The 17457-nt window shown below is 41.2% G+C and overlaps 1 protein-coding gene across 5 annotated transcripts in view; it reads left to right on the forward strand.

The window, feature by feature from the left end:
- The window catches only part of SOCS6 (suppressor of cytokine signaling 6), a 39120-nt gene extending 22215 nt beyond the window's left edge, over positions 1–16905 (forward strand). For all 5 annotated transcript variants that reach the window (XM_086683214.1, XM_086683213.1, XM_086683211.1 and 2 more), the window contains one exon: positions 11288–16905. In XM_086683214.1, the coding sequence (XP_086539340.1) occupies positions 11413–13020 (1608 nt within the window). In that variant the 5' untranslated portion in view covers positions 11288–11412 and the 3' untranslated portion in view covers positions 13021–16905. The remainder of the gene's footprint in view (positions 1–11287) is intronic.
- Positions 16906–17457: the final 552 nt, after the last annotated feature.

A 17457-nucleotide genomic window follows, 5' to 3' on the forward strand; every position in this document is an offset into this window, starting at 1 on the left:
CTGACCGAAGAAGGGAGCCTTGTGCTGTTGTTGTAGTTGCTGAGATAGCTCCTGTTTCGTGAAACACCACGTTTACCTGGCTGGCTCAGTCGGTGGTACGTTGGACTCTTGATCTCGGGGTCATGAGTTCAAGCCCCATATTGGGCGTAGAGCTTACTTTAAAAATAAAACAAACATTAATAAGAGAATAGTTGATGCCGAGATCCAGCCCCAGCAGGTCCAGGGGTTCCCGAAGGATGAGGGGCGTCGGCGAAAATAACAAATGGACACAGACAAGAGCAGTGGGTTCGACTGGCCGCTTTACTGTGGCAAACGTGGCGTTATATTTGTTAGCAGTTTCCTTGTAGTGTGCGTCATCTATGTTTCTCGGCATTACCTAATTCTAAAAACGTTCCTTTGTGTAATCACCCATTAAGGAACTTCATGGTTATTTCTTTGTAATGTTCCCTCCTGCCTTTTTGCTTATTGATTAACTTCTTCATACTACTTTCATTACGTATCTACGTTTATTTATAGTTTTGTAAAGCGTTTGCTTCGCTATTTTCATGAAAGGTCATCTAGCTCTCAACACCTCAAGTGGAACATTTACAGGGACCTGACTTCTTAATTGTTCCTTCGAACCATTTGCGGTACAAGGAACAAAAGTATTCGCTTTGGTCTGGGGTGCCGGGAGGGAGCCAAGAGGGCCCTGGGAACCCACGCCTTATGCGTTCCCAGAGAGACAGTGGGAAGTAATGAACCATTCTGTACCTTGACCCACCAGGTCCAGTTATGCTCCGGAAGGCCTCCTGGGGGCCAATTGGGCCTAGGGGTTTGAGTAACTTCTACCCATAGAGACATTGCTTTGTTGCCAGAGTGGGGCTTTTGAACCCACTTGCCCCCCTCCTTGGCTGGGAAACATGGGGCTATCCTTCCTTTAGGTAGGGGACGGGCAGGCGGGGGTGGCACCGGCTGGATATAAGGTTTCTTTTTTGTCCTGGGGGTCATCCCCAGAAAATATCCCCGAGTTTGCCCCCATGGCTTTCTTTTGAATCATCAGTGCCAGTTGGACCATGGGGATGGCCATGATGAGTAAGAGGAGGGATACCAGTAGCTTCCCGCTTGGAGGTTCGCTGTGCGTTGCCCTTCTGCCAACCACCTGGGCTGTGCCATCAGAAAGGCTGGATGGATCGGCTCCCGGCAAGTTGACAAACCATGGTTTTTCAGCTTGAGTTTTTAGTAGATATTTTCTCATAAATTCACTGACAGGATTGGTGTCAGTGATACATCCAAGCTTTCAAGCGAACATAGAATTGTGGAGAACTTGGGTCTACCGCTGTTAGCTTAACCTGCTTCCCAGTGCAGAGACTTTTCTGATGAGATCAGTGGTGATGTTAACAGGTGTGATTTTTTGATACTATATTATGAAATCTCTAATACCTGATGTTCTAAGATCGTACATTCCTAGAGGATTGATTCAAAATGCAAGCTAGACCAATGGATTTGAATGTAATAGAGTAAAAAGTTATTGAAAGGGTTTCAGATTTCCCAGTGCAGCTAACTTTTTAAGGAACTATCACTTGTTGATTTTTGGTATAATATCACAGGAAAGCATATCCACAGTTCTATAAGAAGTTTATTAAAGGAAATATTTCTCCCTTTCCCAGATACATATCTGTAGGCGGTTGGATTTTCTTCTTACACTTTAACTGAAACAACATAATGTAACAGATTGAAGGCAGATGGAAACGTGAGAGTCCTGCTGTCTTAAGTCAGACAGAAAAAAGATTTACAATAATGTGAAACAGCACCACTTCCCTCACTGAATTTTTATTGTTTGGGTAAATACATTTATTTCTTGGGAAAATGTTATTTACATTAACACGTGATGAGTATATTATCATTTAAAAACAAATATTTTAAAGTCTCAGTTTTAGTTTCTACTAGGGTAAATTTGAGTAGATAGAACCCACCTAGACAAAGCTTCTTGTCTGTGCTTTGGACGAGGATAAAGAGGTCCTCAGCCTGGAGACTTGGGGGAACCCTGATTTAGCAGCAGGAGGACTGGCCTGGCGGCTTGTCGCAGGGGAAGAACGTGAGCTTCACGGTGCAGCCGGGTTCAGGCTGCACATCTGCTGTCTCCTCATGACAGATTATTTAACTTTGTTGGGCAGCTTTCAATCTCTGAGACCCAGTTTCCTCACTTGTTAAACTGACAATAACAAAACTATTTTATTCGTTGATGTTAAGTAGCTGTTCCATGTTGTATTTTAAATGTTTTCTTTAGGTGTTTTAATGGCCAGCACGACTAAGTCCAATCATTCCTTAAAAAAAGAGTCTGTGAAATTACTTGAAAACGTTACCTGCGGCCCATACAGATCAAGTATGCTCGTCTAAAACCTTTTCCCTTGAACTTTTTTATACACATTTTCAAGTATATGTGTAAACTTCGAATTTTACAATTAGAAAAGCAGTAAAACTAATTCAGAACATTTACTTAGGCATGATGAGACAGATGGTAATCCTATAAAAAGATGGCATATATTTTTGGAAGTGCAAACAGAAAAACAGATACTCTTAAAAATTCCAGAGTGATCTTTGCCTAGAAAATGAAGGGAAGAGAGAAAAGGCCATATGTTCTAATAGAACTTTTCATAGTTCTTAATGCATAGGATTTTTGTTTATTTAATGTTAGTGTTGAGTTACATATGGATTGGCAGTTGAAGGAGGAATGATTATCATGTAGATAATTACCAAATACTTTTACTGTGGTTGTCAGTCTTTTGTTTCTACGAAATGGATGCAGTAGTGGGAAGTAGAAACCATTTGAACCCAAAATTTAGCGAGGTTATTTTATTAAATAAAAAAACTTGAGTTTATTTACTTATTTTGAGAGAGAGAGCAGGCAGGGGAGGGGCAGAGAGAGGGAGAGAGAGAGAGAATCCCAAGCAGGTTCCTCACCGTCAGCACAGAGCTGACGTGGGGCTCGAATCCACAAACTTCAAGATTGTGACCTGAGCTGAAACCCAGAGCTGGCCGCTTAACCGACCGAGCCAGCCAGGCGCCCCTCGTGAGGTTAACTGAGATGTGAATGTGAGTCACCCCAGAGTCAGTCACCAGGCCTGCTGCCGGGGCAGTCGTGGGCATCAGGTCGCCTGTCGTGTGGAGCAGTGTTCACGTTCGTTTCACTGCGGTGGGCGCTGAATGCAGTTGTATCAAGTACCTTCTTTGGACCAGGTACACGCTGCGAGCTGGGGTTGAGATGTTGGAAAAAATTGCCAGGGTCTTTGCTTTCACGTGGACTATGGATGGTCTGCTGGGCTGAGAGTCATTAATCAGATGGTTATACAGACAGATCTAAGTGCACATCCTAGGAGAAGTGTGCAGGACTACGAGATCCTGGAATCCGGGGATCTCACCTACTCTGGAAGAGCAGGGTTCCCCGAGGAATTGGTGGATAACGTGAGGTGTGAAGGCATTAGTTGGAGAAGAGACTGGAACAAGCATTTCAGATCGAAGGGGCAGCACATTAAAAGTTCTGTGTCGAGTGAGGATGTGGTGAACATGAGCACTTTCGGTGTGACTGGAGCAAAATGACCAAGTAGAGAAAGGCCAGACTGTAGGGTTTTTATTTACCACGATAAGGAGCTTTGTGACTTTATTCTGAAAAATGGCAAATTATGGCTTGAGGGTGGGAGTGTGGGAGGTGTAGGCGGGCAGGGCATCCGATCAGGTTTGCATGTTTAAAATGGTTTTACTCAGGGGCGCCTGGGTGGCCCAGTCAGTTAAGCGTCCGACTTCGGCTCAGGTCATGATCTCGCGGTCCGTGAGTTCGAGCCCCACGTCGGGCTCTGTGCTGACAGCTCAGAGCCTGGAGCCTGTTTCAGATTCTGTGTTTCCCTCTCTCTGACCCTCCCCCGTTCATGCTGTCTCTCCCTGTCTCAAAAATAAATAAATGTTAAAAAAAATAATAAAAAATAAATAAAATAAAATGGTTTTACTCACAATGACTGAGCACCTCCTAGGCCCTTGGAATGGTCCTAGACTCTTAGGAGACATCAGTGAATACAGTGGAGTTAAAATCCCTGCTTTTGTGAAGCTTATGTTCTTTTTTAACGTCTGGAGGGGCAGAAAGGCAACGGAAGAAATGAGAAAGTTTTATTGTATGCTACAAAACACTAACTCGATTCAAGAGGGTAAGAGGCTCTGTATTGCAGCTGACGTGCTGGGTCAGGGCAGGTGACCTTGAGAAGGTGGCAGTTGAGCAAAGACTGGACGGAATTGCGGGCTCAGCCGTGTGGCACTGGAATTGCGGGCTCACCAGCGGCACTGGTGCCCCAAACGGTAGCATGTTTGTGGCATTCTCAGAGCATCGAGTGGAGGAGTGGAGAGGGCAGGTCGTGCAAAGACCGGAGAGTCCCGTCAGCTCGGGCCCTACCGCTGTAGAGACTTGTGTTTTTCACTGAGTGGGGTGGGCAGCATTTCAGGGTTTTACTGTTCCCATGGTTTGTCGATTGGATGCGAGAAAGAGCAGAGTGTATGCGGACAGCAGATTGGGCTGTGTCGCCTCCATCGGGGCCGCCCCGGCCCTGCCCCTGTGCTCTCCACATCATGCTCTGGGGTTTTCTTCATCGTCATATGGGCTTTTCAGAACTTACCCAGTTAAGGATCTCTAAAACTCAGGCTTATGGTGTGTAGCATGGCCTCCAGATGTTTTCCACCCGACCCCGAGATGAATCTGGGTTATTTCTACTGTGTTATCTGAGGCCACACAGCTACACACACGTACACATACACGCGTACGCACGTTTCTGATGTAATGACTCGTGTGTTCGTAACTGGCGAACCCAGAAGCATTTGCAACTATAACTGTTTCCTATCAGAGGTCATGTTTCAGTCAATTAACAATTTTTAATTGAAGTCAAATATTCATGTCACTAAAACTGTATCACAAACTGGGACATTATAAAGAATGACTTGTAAATGGAAATTAGGTATTAATAAAACCTTCGCAAGAAGTTGATTCATTTTTTACTCTCTCCAGTGCTCATATGTTGACCCTGAAACTCGCTCAACCCAGCCATTGTTAAAAAGTCTAAGAGGATTGTGGTCTACTAGGGACACTTGGACAGTCCTCTCCAACAGCTGCACGTAGTTCCAAGTGATTGTTTTAATAGCTTACATTTTATGAAGAAAGTGCTCATCTGTTCTTTGGAGAAGGTACTTGGAGACCCCGGGGTTTTTGTTTTTTGATCTGCTTTTTGTCTTCAAAGGTACAGTCCTGGTGGGTTTGTATGTGTATGGTGGGGAGGATGATCTGTGGGCTCAAAACTGGGAGGTGCATAGTTAAACTAGAGCTTGTGCTTTTAAAAGCTTTTCATTCTTCTGAGCGCGCTTAGAATCCGACCCAGACACCTCGGTGTGCCATCTCATGCCCCCAGCCCTCCTTCACACCATACGGTGTCGGGCACGGTGGGCTCCCCGGTGTTTCCGTGTTTCTGCAGTTTCCCACCGCAGGGCCCTTGAACTTGCCCTTCCCTCAGTCCAGAGAGTTGTTCTTTCCACCTCAGCCTTCCTTTGCATGACTGGCCTCTTATCATTCCAGCCTTGGCCCAAATATTGGCTTGTCAGGGAGGCTTTTTGGAGGGGTCGTAGGTGTTGGTGGATTCTAGAGTGGGAACCAGTATTCTCTGATTGCTTCCTTTCCCACCATGGTATCTGTCACAGTGACGATTATCCTGTGCTCCTTGGTTCACTCGTTTACAGCCTCTCCCAAAATAGTGACCATGATGATGGCAGGGCCACCCAGCTGTATCACTACCAGGGTGTGGTGTTCTTTCCACTTACAAGGTTTTCTCTGAAGACGGACCTTTTTGTGGGTTAAGACTCCTTTCAGGATCTGATGATAGTGATGAAAAGAACATGGACAAAGTATTTGGTCTGTGAGGTCAGGGGCTTGAAAGAGCCAGTAAGACCTGCTTGTGGATTTTACTTCCAGATGTGCTGGCAGTCGGCATGCAGCCAGGAGGCAAAGTTAGGAATCCCCAAATACCCTTCCCTGTTTCTTTGTTTACAGCCTGGTCTGACTTACATAACCTCTTAATGGTTGGTCGTGTTCTAAGTTTACTTCTCAAGAATACTATATTAGATTGTCCCTGTCTAGCCCTTTCCCGTCATTTCTTTGATCTGTCTTGGAGCCCACAGATGTCTTCTCTTAGTTTTGTATCAGCATAACTTCTTTTTTTTTTTTTTTTTTTAATTTTTTAATGTTTATTTATTTTTGAGAGAGAGACAAAATGCAAGCAGGGGAGAGGCAGAAAGAAGGAGACCCAGAATCTGAAGCGGACTCCAGGCTCTGAGCTGTCAGCACAGGGTGCGACATGGGGCTCGAATTCACCAACTGCGAGATCATAACCTGAGCTGAAATCTGACGCCCAACCGACTGAGCCACCCAAGTGTCCCAAACAGCATAACTTCTCTTGGATCTAGTAGAGTACTTTTTTTTTTTTTTTTTTTTTTTTTAATTTCAGGGAACGTGCACGTGCGCTTTCATGGGGCAAGAGACAGGGGGAGGGAGAATCTTAAGCAGGCTCCATGCTTAGCGTGTAGGCAGACACAGGGCTCAATCCCAGAACCCTGGGATCATGACCTGAGCCTAAGTCAGGATTTAGGATGTTCTACCGACTGAGCCACCCAGGCGCCCCAGATGCAGTAGAGTAGCTCACACATGGAGTGTGGAAAGGCCCATACAGAGCTTTATGAAAAATAGCTTACAACAGGAAGGACAGTCCGTAGTACCTGCTGTAAGATTCAGATGCTTAGTACAACTTTGATTTCCCGATGATACCATAATCCATATGTAGATAATGCCATGGATTCTGTACTTTTCACTTATCTTCAACTTTTCAAGATCAAAAAAACTTTATTTTTAAAATACTTGTATAACTAGGGGTGCCTGGGTGGCTCAGTCAGTTGAGGGTCTGACTTCAGCTCAGGTCATGATCTCACGGTTCATGAGTTCAAGCCCCACATTGGGCTCTGTGCTGACAGGTCAGAGCCTAGATCCTGCTTTAGATTCTCTCTCTCTCTCTCTCTCTCTCTCTCTCTCTCTCTCTGTCCCTCCCCTGCTTGTGCTCTCTCTGTCTCTCTCTCAAAGAATAAATGAACATTAAAAAAAATTAAAAAAAAAGAATATGTGGAACTGAGTAATGGGGGGGAGTATTTACTATATTTACTTCTTTCTCTTTACTGGTATTGATTTGGTAGAATTTCAATAGCCTTTGTATATCTGAATGCATACCATGTGAAAGTATAGGAATAGATTCTGTATGGTAGAGCTTGTTGACTCACAGGCAGGTGTTTGTCCCTGTGGCCTTTTTAGGTGGAATTGCCAGTCCTGGGTCACTTGTAATAAGGGCTTCTTATAGATGTTAGATTTTGCTCCATTTTGTTAAGAGATTCAGCCAGTTTTGCATGGTGTAGTTTTCCTGTCCCATCATTCCTATCATTTAGTTGATAGTGAAGGAATATTTATTTGGTATCAAAGAATTTAAGCAGTATATATTAAATATGTAATGGTACCTCCTAGTTAGGAATAAAAAAATGAGTAAGACATTTCTCATTTCTTTCTGTAATCCTCTCTCTTCAAGGATTACAGTCTGGGGAGATACGATGTGAACAGAACACAAGCAATTCTAGGGCCCTGTGTGACGTACTATTAAGTAAGTGCATACGGAGTATTTGGAGTTCAGAGAAGGGGGAGAGAACTCTCCTCCGTCTGGGTGATCAGAGTAGATTTCAGGAAGAGGTATATTCTTCTAAGGAATTCTCTGAAAGGTGGATGACAGAAAAGAGCATTTAGCAGGAGGAGGGAGTAACCATAAACAGGCACAGAAGCAGGAAAACAAAAGCCTTCATAATTAAGATTGAAACTGAACTAACAGTTTACACCATTCCTAGAAAGTTGTTCCTGACCCTCTGTGGTCAGGTTGATTTACCTGCTTGGGTTTGAGAGACGGGGTGACATTCCAGACAGATCATTAGGAGTCATTCTGGTTGTTAATCCATTGATGTAGATCATCAAGAATTTGCTGATTGTCAATAATCACTGCAAACATCACTCTTACTGGGGCTGAACAGGTTTGTTTTGTCTTGTATTTGCATCCTTTAGTTTTATATTTTATAGCTATTGGTAACTAAGCTTTCTTAATCTCTGTGTGAATTGATGCCCGGTCCTTTGTATGAACAAAATTGGATTCGTCGCTAATGAGCCAGAAAATTATCACTAACACAGGCGGCTTTATTAGTCTTCAGGTCACCATTTCAGCCTGTTAAGACAAATAAATGCAATTTCAAATATTATGAAGAATTGTACTTAAAAGTTCTCTCTGATTAAGAGAAGTTAATGGGACTTTTGGTATACTTGGGTTGTCCTGTTTTCCTTAGCTTCACAAAAAAATTTGACAGTTCTCCATCCCTTTGTGGTATCTTTTGAAGTTTTATTCTTTTCGTGCCTTGCTTACGAAATTTTATTCCTATCTCAAAGGCTTAAAGATATTTTATATTTTATTCTAACTAAACAGATTTTCACTATTAGATTTTTAATTTACTTGCAGTTTATTTTCATTGGTGGTGTGAGATATGGAATCCAGTTTTCTCATTTTTCCGGATGCATAGCCAGTTATCTTAGCACCGTGGACTAAATTGTGACCTTTGCCATTGGTTTGCCTTCTCTCGTGCATCAAGTTTCCATATATGCACGGGCCTGCTTCTGTGTGTGACAGTTTTTCTGTTTGCAAAGATTTCTGCAAATATTTCCATGGTACACACGTATATAATATGACAGAATTATTTTCTGTTATTTTGGAATAGTATTTAGTTGCAACAGAATTTAAAACTGATTCTCAGGCATTTTTAAAACTTCATACTCTGATGAAGGAGTGTGAACATGCAATGTACAGATTTTCATGAAGACACTTTTTTTGGCCTTCCTAAAATATTTCTGTAGAAAGGCTAGTTGATGTGAAGTTAGTATGTAAATGCTAAGCGTGGTAAGTTATATTAAGTCACTGGTTGTCAACTTTGGGAGTAGCCACGTAGTCTGTTGGGCTGTGGGGTTCCGTGGTCAAGGTGTGGGGTTCCGTGGTCAGGGTCCAGGACTCGGTCATCCGCGAGGCCCATGATTTGGGCTCACGTTATACAAACACGTTACACTGATTTTTGCCAAAAGCCATCTGGTTCACTTTTATTTACTATTTATTTATTTCTGTGGTGAGTAGGATATTGTCTCCTTTCTGTTGATCTTTTTTTATACTTGGTGACGTTTTAAAATTTCAACATAATTGTGCACATATTTTTATTCCCAAGTGAACAGCTTATTTTACTTCGCTTGCATTTCACGTTGGCCTCTTTCTAATGGCAGGTTGTAATTCATCCTAGTCATCTATCACCAAAATATCTAAATTCCACTACATGGCGGTTTTACCTTTTCAAATGTACCTGTCACAGTCAAGGGTGTGGACTGTTACTCTTGTCAAAAGAGATTAGATATTGGAATCTGTCTTTGGCTACAAAACCTGTACTTCGTCTACTTCGTCAACTCCAAAGGAGTGACTTACCAGCTAAAGAATAGTGTCCTTATATTCTCTACTTCACATTTATGAAATGGCCATGTTTTTGTCAAACAAATTAAAAATGTGAATAACTTATGCATTACATGTTAATAACTTAGATATTAGGTAGAAAGTAATGGTACTTGGATAACGAGTTCATCTAATCCACAGCTTGATATGATGTTTAAAAGTAACTGGTGCTCCAAGTACTTACATGCATTTTACTTCCTACAACTTGCTCAAAAACATAGTACATGACAGTACGACTTTTTAAAATTGCTTTTTTCTTTATGGAGATGATATTGCTGATCCCCTGATAGGTTGTCTGATCTGAGTGGTTTTTATTAAAAATAATTTCCTGCCGATTCTGTGTACACAGTAACCAAATCCTATCTGTCCATGAAGTAAACATTTAAAGATACCTCTCCCCTCCGTTCCCACCATAGTATCGTCAGTATGTTACTAATAGATTTGTATTATAATTTATCCATTCATAGATGTCTCTCTGCCACCGGGTTATGAGGCCAGAACTGATTTATTAATCTGCATATGACCATACAGTGCTGGGTTTGTAACAGGGGCTTAGTAACTGCACAGTGAAGTCATGAATGTCGTCAAGCTTGGAGCCTGTAGTCCTTTGCCAGGAAACAGAGTGGTGGTAAACTAGTGGTTGGGGAGTTGGAATCTTGCTGTTAGTTTTATCAGCATTTTGCTCAAGTCAAGCTAATCATCTTGTGATGGCATTATACTTTGATGCTTGCAGAAACTGCAGAGCACAGACATAGAGGAAATAAATATAAAGCATTGTGCGTAGTTTCAACAGAATGTCTTTGCAAAGCAGTTATTACTGTTAATATTACTTCTGGGGCAAACTTTTCCCTATAAAACGACAGTCAGAAAGCCTTCGCAGAATTGAAATCCTATCTTTTCAGTGTTGGAATGATGTACAAGATAGTTTAGAAAATATATTCCTGGATACAGAGGTATAAAAACTTGCCAGGCGAAATTACCAAAAAAAAAAAAAGGAAGAAATCCTAACTCGGGAAATGTGCTTCATAATCTTCAGAATAGATCCACACCTACACATATCTAGGTTTTCACGGTCGTCCCCGGCTGCCAGCGTTGGGCGTCTCCTCTGTGCGAGGCGCTGGGAACATGAATGGGAAGGGGCCTTAGTGTCAGGAAACGCAAAGGTGTGTTCTAAAGGGGCATTTCTAGACTTTTTCCAGATTATCACAGATCATGGGATTCTTTTACGTAATTTTACAGATGCCTCCGTATTTGAAAGCGTGTGTAGATTGTTGAGGAGTCAGGCCGACTCGTTCTCCTGCTGGTGGGACTGGGCGTCTCCACCGAGAGCGCGTGCTGTCGCCGTGTCGCGGCCTGGGGCTTGGTGCAGGCAGGGGAGTGCGGATCCGTGCGGTGCGCGTGGGGCGGAGGCTGAGAGTGGGTGTCGCGGGGGCGGTGTCGGCGAAGGCCGGAGCGTGGACTCCTGTCCGGAAGCCGGGTGCGGAAGGAGAAGAGGAAAGTTAGGCTTTGCCCTCGCAGCATCCTGACAGGCTTGGCAGGGGCCGTGAGCAGGGGACTCACGTGTCCTCGTGTGGAGGCGAGAGGATTGAAACCGTAAAGTAAAACTTCTGTGGAAAGACTTTTTTTTTAAATGTGACTTTTTTTTAATTTTATTTTTTATTTTTTAGAAAATGGCTCCAAAGGGTATATGAAGCTGGAAAAGTACATAGATGCAGCATTGCAGCCTCTCCAGATGTTTGAGGATAATATTCCGGAGAGAAATTGATCCCCTCGGATTAGGTAACTAGTCATAATGAAGAAAATTAGTCTTAAAACCTTCCGAAAATCTTTCAACTTGAATAAAAGTAAAGAAGAAACGGATTTCATGGTAGTGCAGCAACCGTCACTGGCCAGTGATTTCGGAAAAGATGACTCCTTGTTTGGTAGCTGCTACGGTAAAGACATGGCCAGCTGCGACCTCCACAGCGAAGATGAAAAGGGTGGGAAGAGTCGATCGAAGAGCGAAAGCCTGATGGGTACGTTAAAACGACGCCTGTCTGCGAAACAGAAGCAGAAAGGCAAGGGCAGCGCGCCCTCCGGGAGCTCGGCTGACGAGGACACCTTCTCCTCCTCCTCGGCACCCCTGGTCTTCAAAGACGTGAGAGCCCAGAGGCCCATCAGGTCCACTTCGCTCCGCAACCATCACTACAGCCCTACGCCGTGGCCTCTGCGACCCACGAACTCGGAGGAGACGTGCATCAAGATGGAGGTGAGGGTCAAAGCCTTGGTTCACTCTTCCAGCCCGAGCCCAGCCCTGAACGGGGTTCGGAAGGATTTTCACGACCTCCAGTCTGAGACTGCGTGCCAGGAGCAGAGTAGTTCACTCAAGAGTTCAGAGTCTCACAATGGAGACTTGCATCTTCACCTTGATGAACATGTGCCTGTAGTTATCGGACTTATGCCTCAGGACTACATTCAGTATACTGTGCCTTTAGACGAGGGGATGTACCCTCTGGAAGGGTCGCGTAGCTATTGTCTGGACAGCTCTTCTCCCATGGAAGTCTCTGCGGTCCCTCCGCAAGTGGGAGGGAGCTCCTTCGCCGAAGACGAGAATCAGGTAGACCAGGACCTAGTGGTGGCCCCAGAGATCTTTGTGGATCAGGCGGTGAACGGCTTGTTGATTGGCACCACGGGAGTCATGTTGCAGAGCCCGAGAGCGAGTCACGACGATGCCCCCCCACTCTCACCGTTGCTACCTCCAATGCAGACCAATCAGATCCAAAGGAACTTCGGTGGGCTCACCGGCACAGATGCCCACGTGGCGGAAAGTATGCGCTGTCATTTGAATTTTGATCCTAACTCTGCCCCTGGGGTTGCAAGAGTTTACGACTCGGTGCAGAGTAGCGGTCCCATGGTTGTGACGAGCCTTACAGAGGAGCTGAAAAAACTGGCGAAACAAGGATGGTACTGGGGACCAATCACACGCTGGGAGGCAGAAGGGAAGCTAGCAAATGTGCCAGATGGTTCTTTTCTCGTTCGGGATAGTTCTGATGACCGTTACCTTTTAAGCTTGAGCTTTCGCTCCCATGGCAAAACACTTCACACGAGAATTGAACACTCAAACGGTAGATTTAGCTTTTATGAACAACCGGATGTGGAAGGACATACGTCTATAGTTGATCTGATCGAGCATTCAATCAGGGACTCTGAAAATGGAGCTTTTTGTTATTCAAGGTCTCGGTTGCCTGGATCTGCAACTTACCCGGTCAGACTGACCAATCCAGTGTCACGGTTCATGCAGGTGCGTTCTTTGCAGTACCTGTGTCGTTTTGTTATACGTCAGTATACCAGAATAGACTTAATTCAGAAACTGCCTTTGCCAAACAAAATGAAGGATTACTTACAGGAGAAGCACTACTGAAAGATTATGAGAACCCCCGCATCTTGCACTTTGGGAATAAGAAAAAGAGATTGAAATACAGTTTACAAACTTTCATTGCTATCGAAATCTTTTGCTGCCATACTATTTCAGTTTTATGTGTAAAAGTAATCAATTTGTTTAGTTAGGGGTGGGGAAGTGTCAGCAAGGTGTCTTGGGTTTATTTTGGTTCTTTATAAAGGGAAGTCTCGAGGTTTTGGAAGTGTGAATTATCTTTCATCAATGTGCAGAATAATCACAATGTGAATTATCAGATTCTCCTTAACCACCCCCCCCAAGTCCTTTGCTGCTATCCACTGTGATTTTTATGCATTAAAAGCACATTTCATGTGTATTCAACCCTAAGTAAAGTTGAATGAAACTTACAGAATGAGTATTGTTATGTCTCTTTAAATGGCCCATTTTCAAAGATAGTGTTGAATAAACATACCCGTGTGATAAAACACAGAATTTACACGTACACTGAAAATGATTTTTAATCTCCTACTTTAGAACGATTTATTTAGAATTATGATTTGACATAATCTTGGGTATTAGAATGTAGACCCGCAGCATATCTTTTACAACACTTACTCTAAATTGTTTCTGAGGTTGTGCTGTGTTTTGGTTGTGGAAAGTGGAATTTTTCTGTTGCCTTCATTTTCATCTTGTGGTTTGTCTACTTTAATAGATGGCCTTACATTAAAAAATCATCAAGAAGTATATAACACCAACGTAAGAAAGCGTTGCCTTTTCTGTCATTAAGCTCTGGTACAAATTGGCATAACGTAAAAAGATCTGTGGGACTAGAACTATTACTGAAGAAATTACTAGATGATCATAGTTTCCTGTGATGATAATTTTTTTGTGTGTTAATTATACTTTCCTTTGGTAAAGTGTTTTTTCTGTGATTTCTTTCGCTTAGCCAACATTTTCTTTGGGTGAACTTGACGTAGAACCGATTTTCATAAAAAGAGTGGGTTCTCTTGCAACATTTAAGTTTATATAAAGTTTTAAATTGATTTGAATAGAAAACATTGTTTTAGAGTTGGATTTTTATTCTTTTATGTAGTCACTATTGAGATATGCTAGGTTTGACCCTTCTTCCTTCTCCCCACCAAAAACCAAAAAAACCCGATGACTTTAGTTGAAAAAGTGTGGAAACTGTGGAGCATCATGTAAGAAGAATATTAAAACCATATCAGGTATATGGAAGTCTTGTCACCTGCCATATACCGCTGTTTAAAACTAATTTATTGTTTTTTGGTTTTTTGTTGTTTTAAATCTAGCTGAGTCTTAAGTAAATTGGCAGGCATCGTTATTTTATCTCTAATTTAGTCGCTTGGATTGTGGGGCGGGGGGGGGGTTGTCCCCAGTACTTTTGTTATTTTTCAAATTCAGTGTTTATTCGCTGCACTATTCTTTAGTGAGTATTTTGGAAGTACCCCATGTAGAAAATGTTTCCATCTCAGATGAAACATACCATTTAAGACATTTCTTCCTTTGTCACTCAGTTTTCCTGTCTCTTACCCGTCAATTAAAAACAAGAGTAAAGGTCTTAGGTCAACCCTAATGGCTTAGTCATTCAGTATCCCTGTTTTTTTGTTTGTTTTTTGTTTTTTTTTTCCTCTCTGCTTTTTAGGGTCAGAACTGAGAAATACCAAGAAAAGGCACAATGATATCGTGTTATGGTATTTTGCCATAAAGGGGAAAAGGTACTTAATTTTGGTGGAATGTTGATTGTACCTTGTCATAAAGGCTCCTCTTTAATTTTCTGATGTTTTCACCTAATAAGATGGAGTATACTGTAATAATATAATTTAAGTGTTCACTATAAGCTATTTGGATTAAGAACTATTACAGAGTTGTAAACTTATCAAATTAATGCAAGACATTTAAACTATTTTTTTGCAAAACTATTTATTTTTAAACAATTTAAAATATATCTAGGGTGAGTTAAAAGTCCCTGTGCATCTATATTAGATGGCAGGTATTGTCACAGAGTCACTGTGTATTAATAATAAATGTTGAAATGGCTTCTCCATGTTTCTAGAAGCATTTACATGTACTCTTTGTGAGACCATGGTGCACAGAGGTCTTTGGACTGCCCTGAACCCCGTCTTCTTGTGTGGACATAGCCTGTTCCCCACGTGTTCCTTATGATACCATGTGTTCAAGATTTAGCTATTTAGTTTCAAGATTATTTTGATTTTCATCTAATGGTTTTTAAAATCATATTTTGTGTTTTATGGAGGGCAGGTCTAGATGCCGTTCTAATTTAGAAAGCCAGTTTTTTATGTGCTTTTTGTACATTCATAACATAAAATACTTTAAAATGCCCCATTCTAATCCTTTTTGAAATTGCTAGGGTCTGACAGTGTATTGAGAAAAATAAAAGTATTTGCCAAGAAATTATTTACAAACAAAGGAGTATTGCAGTATTTTCTGCTTTTGTGTAGAGAGAGCCATTTGGCATAGGCAGCACAAGATAATGTGAAAGATCGGCTTTATAGGATACTAAAATAGTCTGCTTAAAAATGGAAGGGAGAAAAGAGAGAAATCTCCATCCCGTAGTTTGGTCTAGAAACCATTTGCGTAAACTTCTGGATTACCCTGAGTGGCAGCTTAGATGACATGGACACAACCTGTAAGTGACATTTAAAGATATGAGCTCAAGGCAAGAAAGAGAAAACAGGAAAGCTGTATCCTTTTGCCATAGTAAATGAATCAGAGTTGTTTTCTTGAAGATTTCACCACAAAATACAGTGGAGGCCAGAAGATAATTCTAGGCTTCCTAGGACACTTTTGTGCATTTTTATAAATAATAAGAAAGCATAGAAAGTACTTGAAAAATATCTCCCTCTTTCTCTTTCTAAGGAAATCTTCTCTTTCTACTTGGTGCAATAATCTGAAAATCTAGAAGGTCAAAAATATATCACAGGAAATGATCATAGAACTAAAAATAGTTTTTAAGGAAACGAGTTACAAGGGCAACCATCTTGCTGTTGAAGAAAATTGTGTGCCAGAAGGCTAAATCGTCGGCGTATTAGGAAATAAACACAAAGTATACCTTACAATTTCTGAGCCAGTATTACTGAAACAGGATAAAAATTACAAAAATCTTAAATAGGTTCTATGCAGTGTCCCTGCTAGTGCTGGGTCTAAATATCTTAATGCTTTCAGAAATGCCAATTTTAATCGTGGACATTTCACATTATATACGAGAGATAATCTACATGAGTGATTCAAAATAGTATATATTAAATCTTAATGGCTGTTCATCGAATGCGAAGTCTTAATTTGAAAATGGAATCACACTACCAGCAAGACAGTTTTGTTGAAAACTCTAATAAGGAACAGTTGCCAGTTCCATAAATAACTTTAAAATTCCAAAATAAAGTATTGGTACACTAGTAATCACAAATTTGATTTCTTTTAATACTTTTAAAAATCCTATTAGGAAGGGTTTTTTTAAAATAAATGTTCTTTTTATTAATTAGTCATAACATCGTGAATGTGTAGTTGCTGTTTCTGAAAAGTGATCCAAACTCTACATCCAGAGATGATGAAAAATTCTTATAGAATTTTGTAATAAGTATACATGTTGGGTTTAAAGATATTTTATAGTCGTTGGGAGTGCCATGAAATTAATACTTGCAATCCAGATTGCTGTAGTTTACCCTTTTTCTGTATGTTTCAAATCAGGTGTGTACCATTTGTACTGAGAACACCACAGAATGAATTATCCAAAGTCCATTGATTTTAATATGTGTTTTGGTTTGTAAACAAATTATAGTAATTTCTTGCACATTTTTGGAAATTAATTGTATAAGGATTTATGTATCTGCTTCTAGATACAGTGTGTAAATAAAAATTTCATTCACAAGACCTGCCTTGTAGTTTATTTATATTTAATACCTGGATTACAGAATCTGATTTTAATTAAATCAGTTAACTAGATAGTTTCTGGATGTCTCATAAACTTGCAGAGACTGGAGGGTAGGGACCAGCAAATTTAGTTAAAAAAAAAAAAAAGGCAGAAAAAAAACCAGGAAAAAGTGAAATAGTGTTGCTCACAGGAGAGAGGAAATGAATTTAGAATTAGCAAATGTTGCTAACATCCTAAAGCCTTTAACATAAAGGCTGGAGTGAACTGACAAACCATAACAAAACCTCTCCTAAACAGACTACTTAACATTAGCACAGTAATAAGACTTCACTAGAAGTTTGTACTGGATGATGAAATGTTTGGATCGTGACATTTTTTTAAATGTCCCTATTGATAATATTTCATAAAAATAGAAGCAGGCTATCAAATTTTCTTTAATACTTTTAACTTTTTCCAGTTACTGGTTCTGAGAGTGTCTTAACCTTCTGAAACCTCTTAAAATTTTTTTTGACTCTTGTTTTCTTGTCTTTTACATGACTTGTCTTGCTAAT

The sequence above is a fragment of the Puma concolor genome, chromosome D3 (assembly GCF_028749965.1).
Source record: "Puma concolor isolate L17-30 chromosome D3, mPumCon1.1.hap2, whole genome shotgun sequence".
In the NCBI taxonomy this organism is placed as follows: domain Eukaryota; kingdom Metazoa; phylum Chordata; class Mammalia; order Carnivora; family Felidae; genus Puma; species Puma concolor.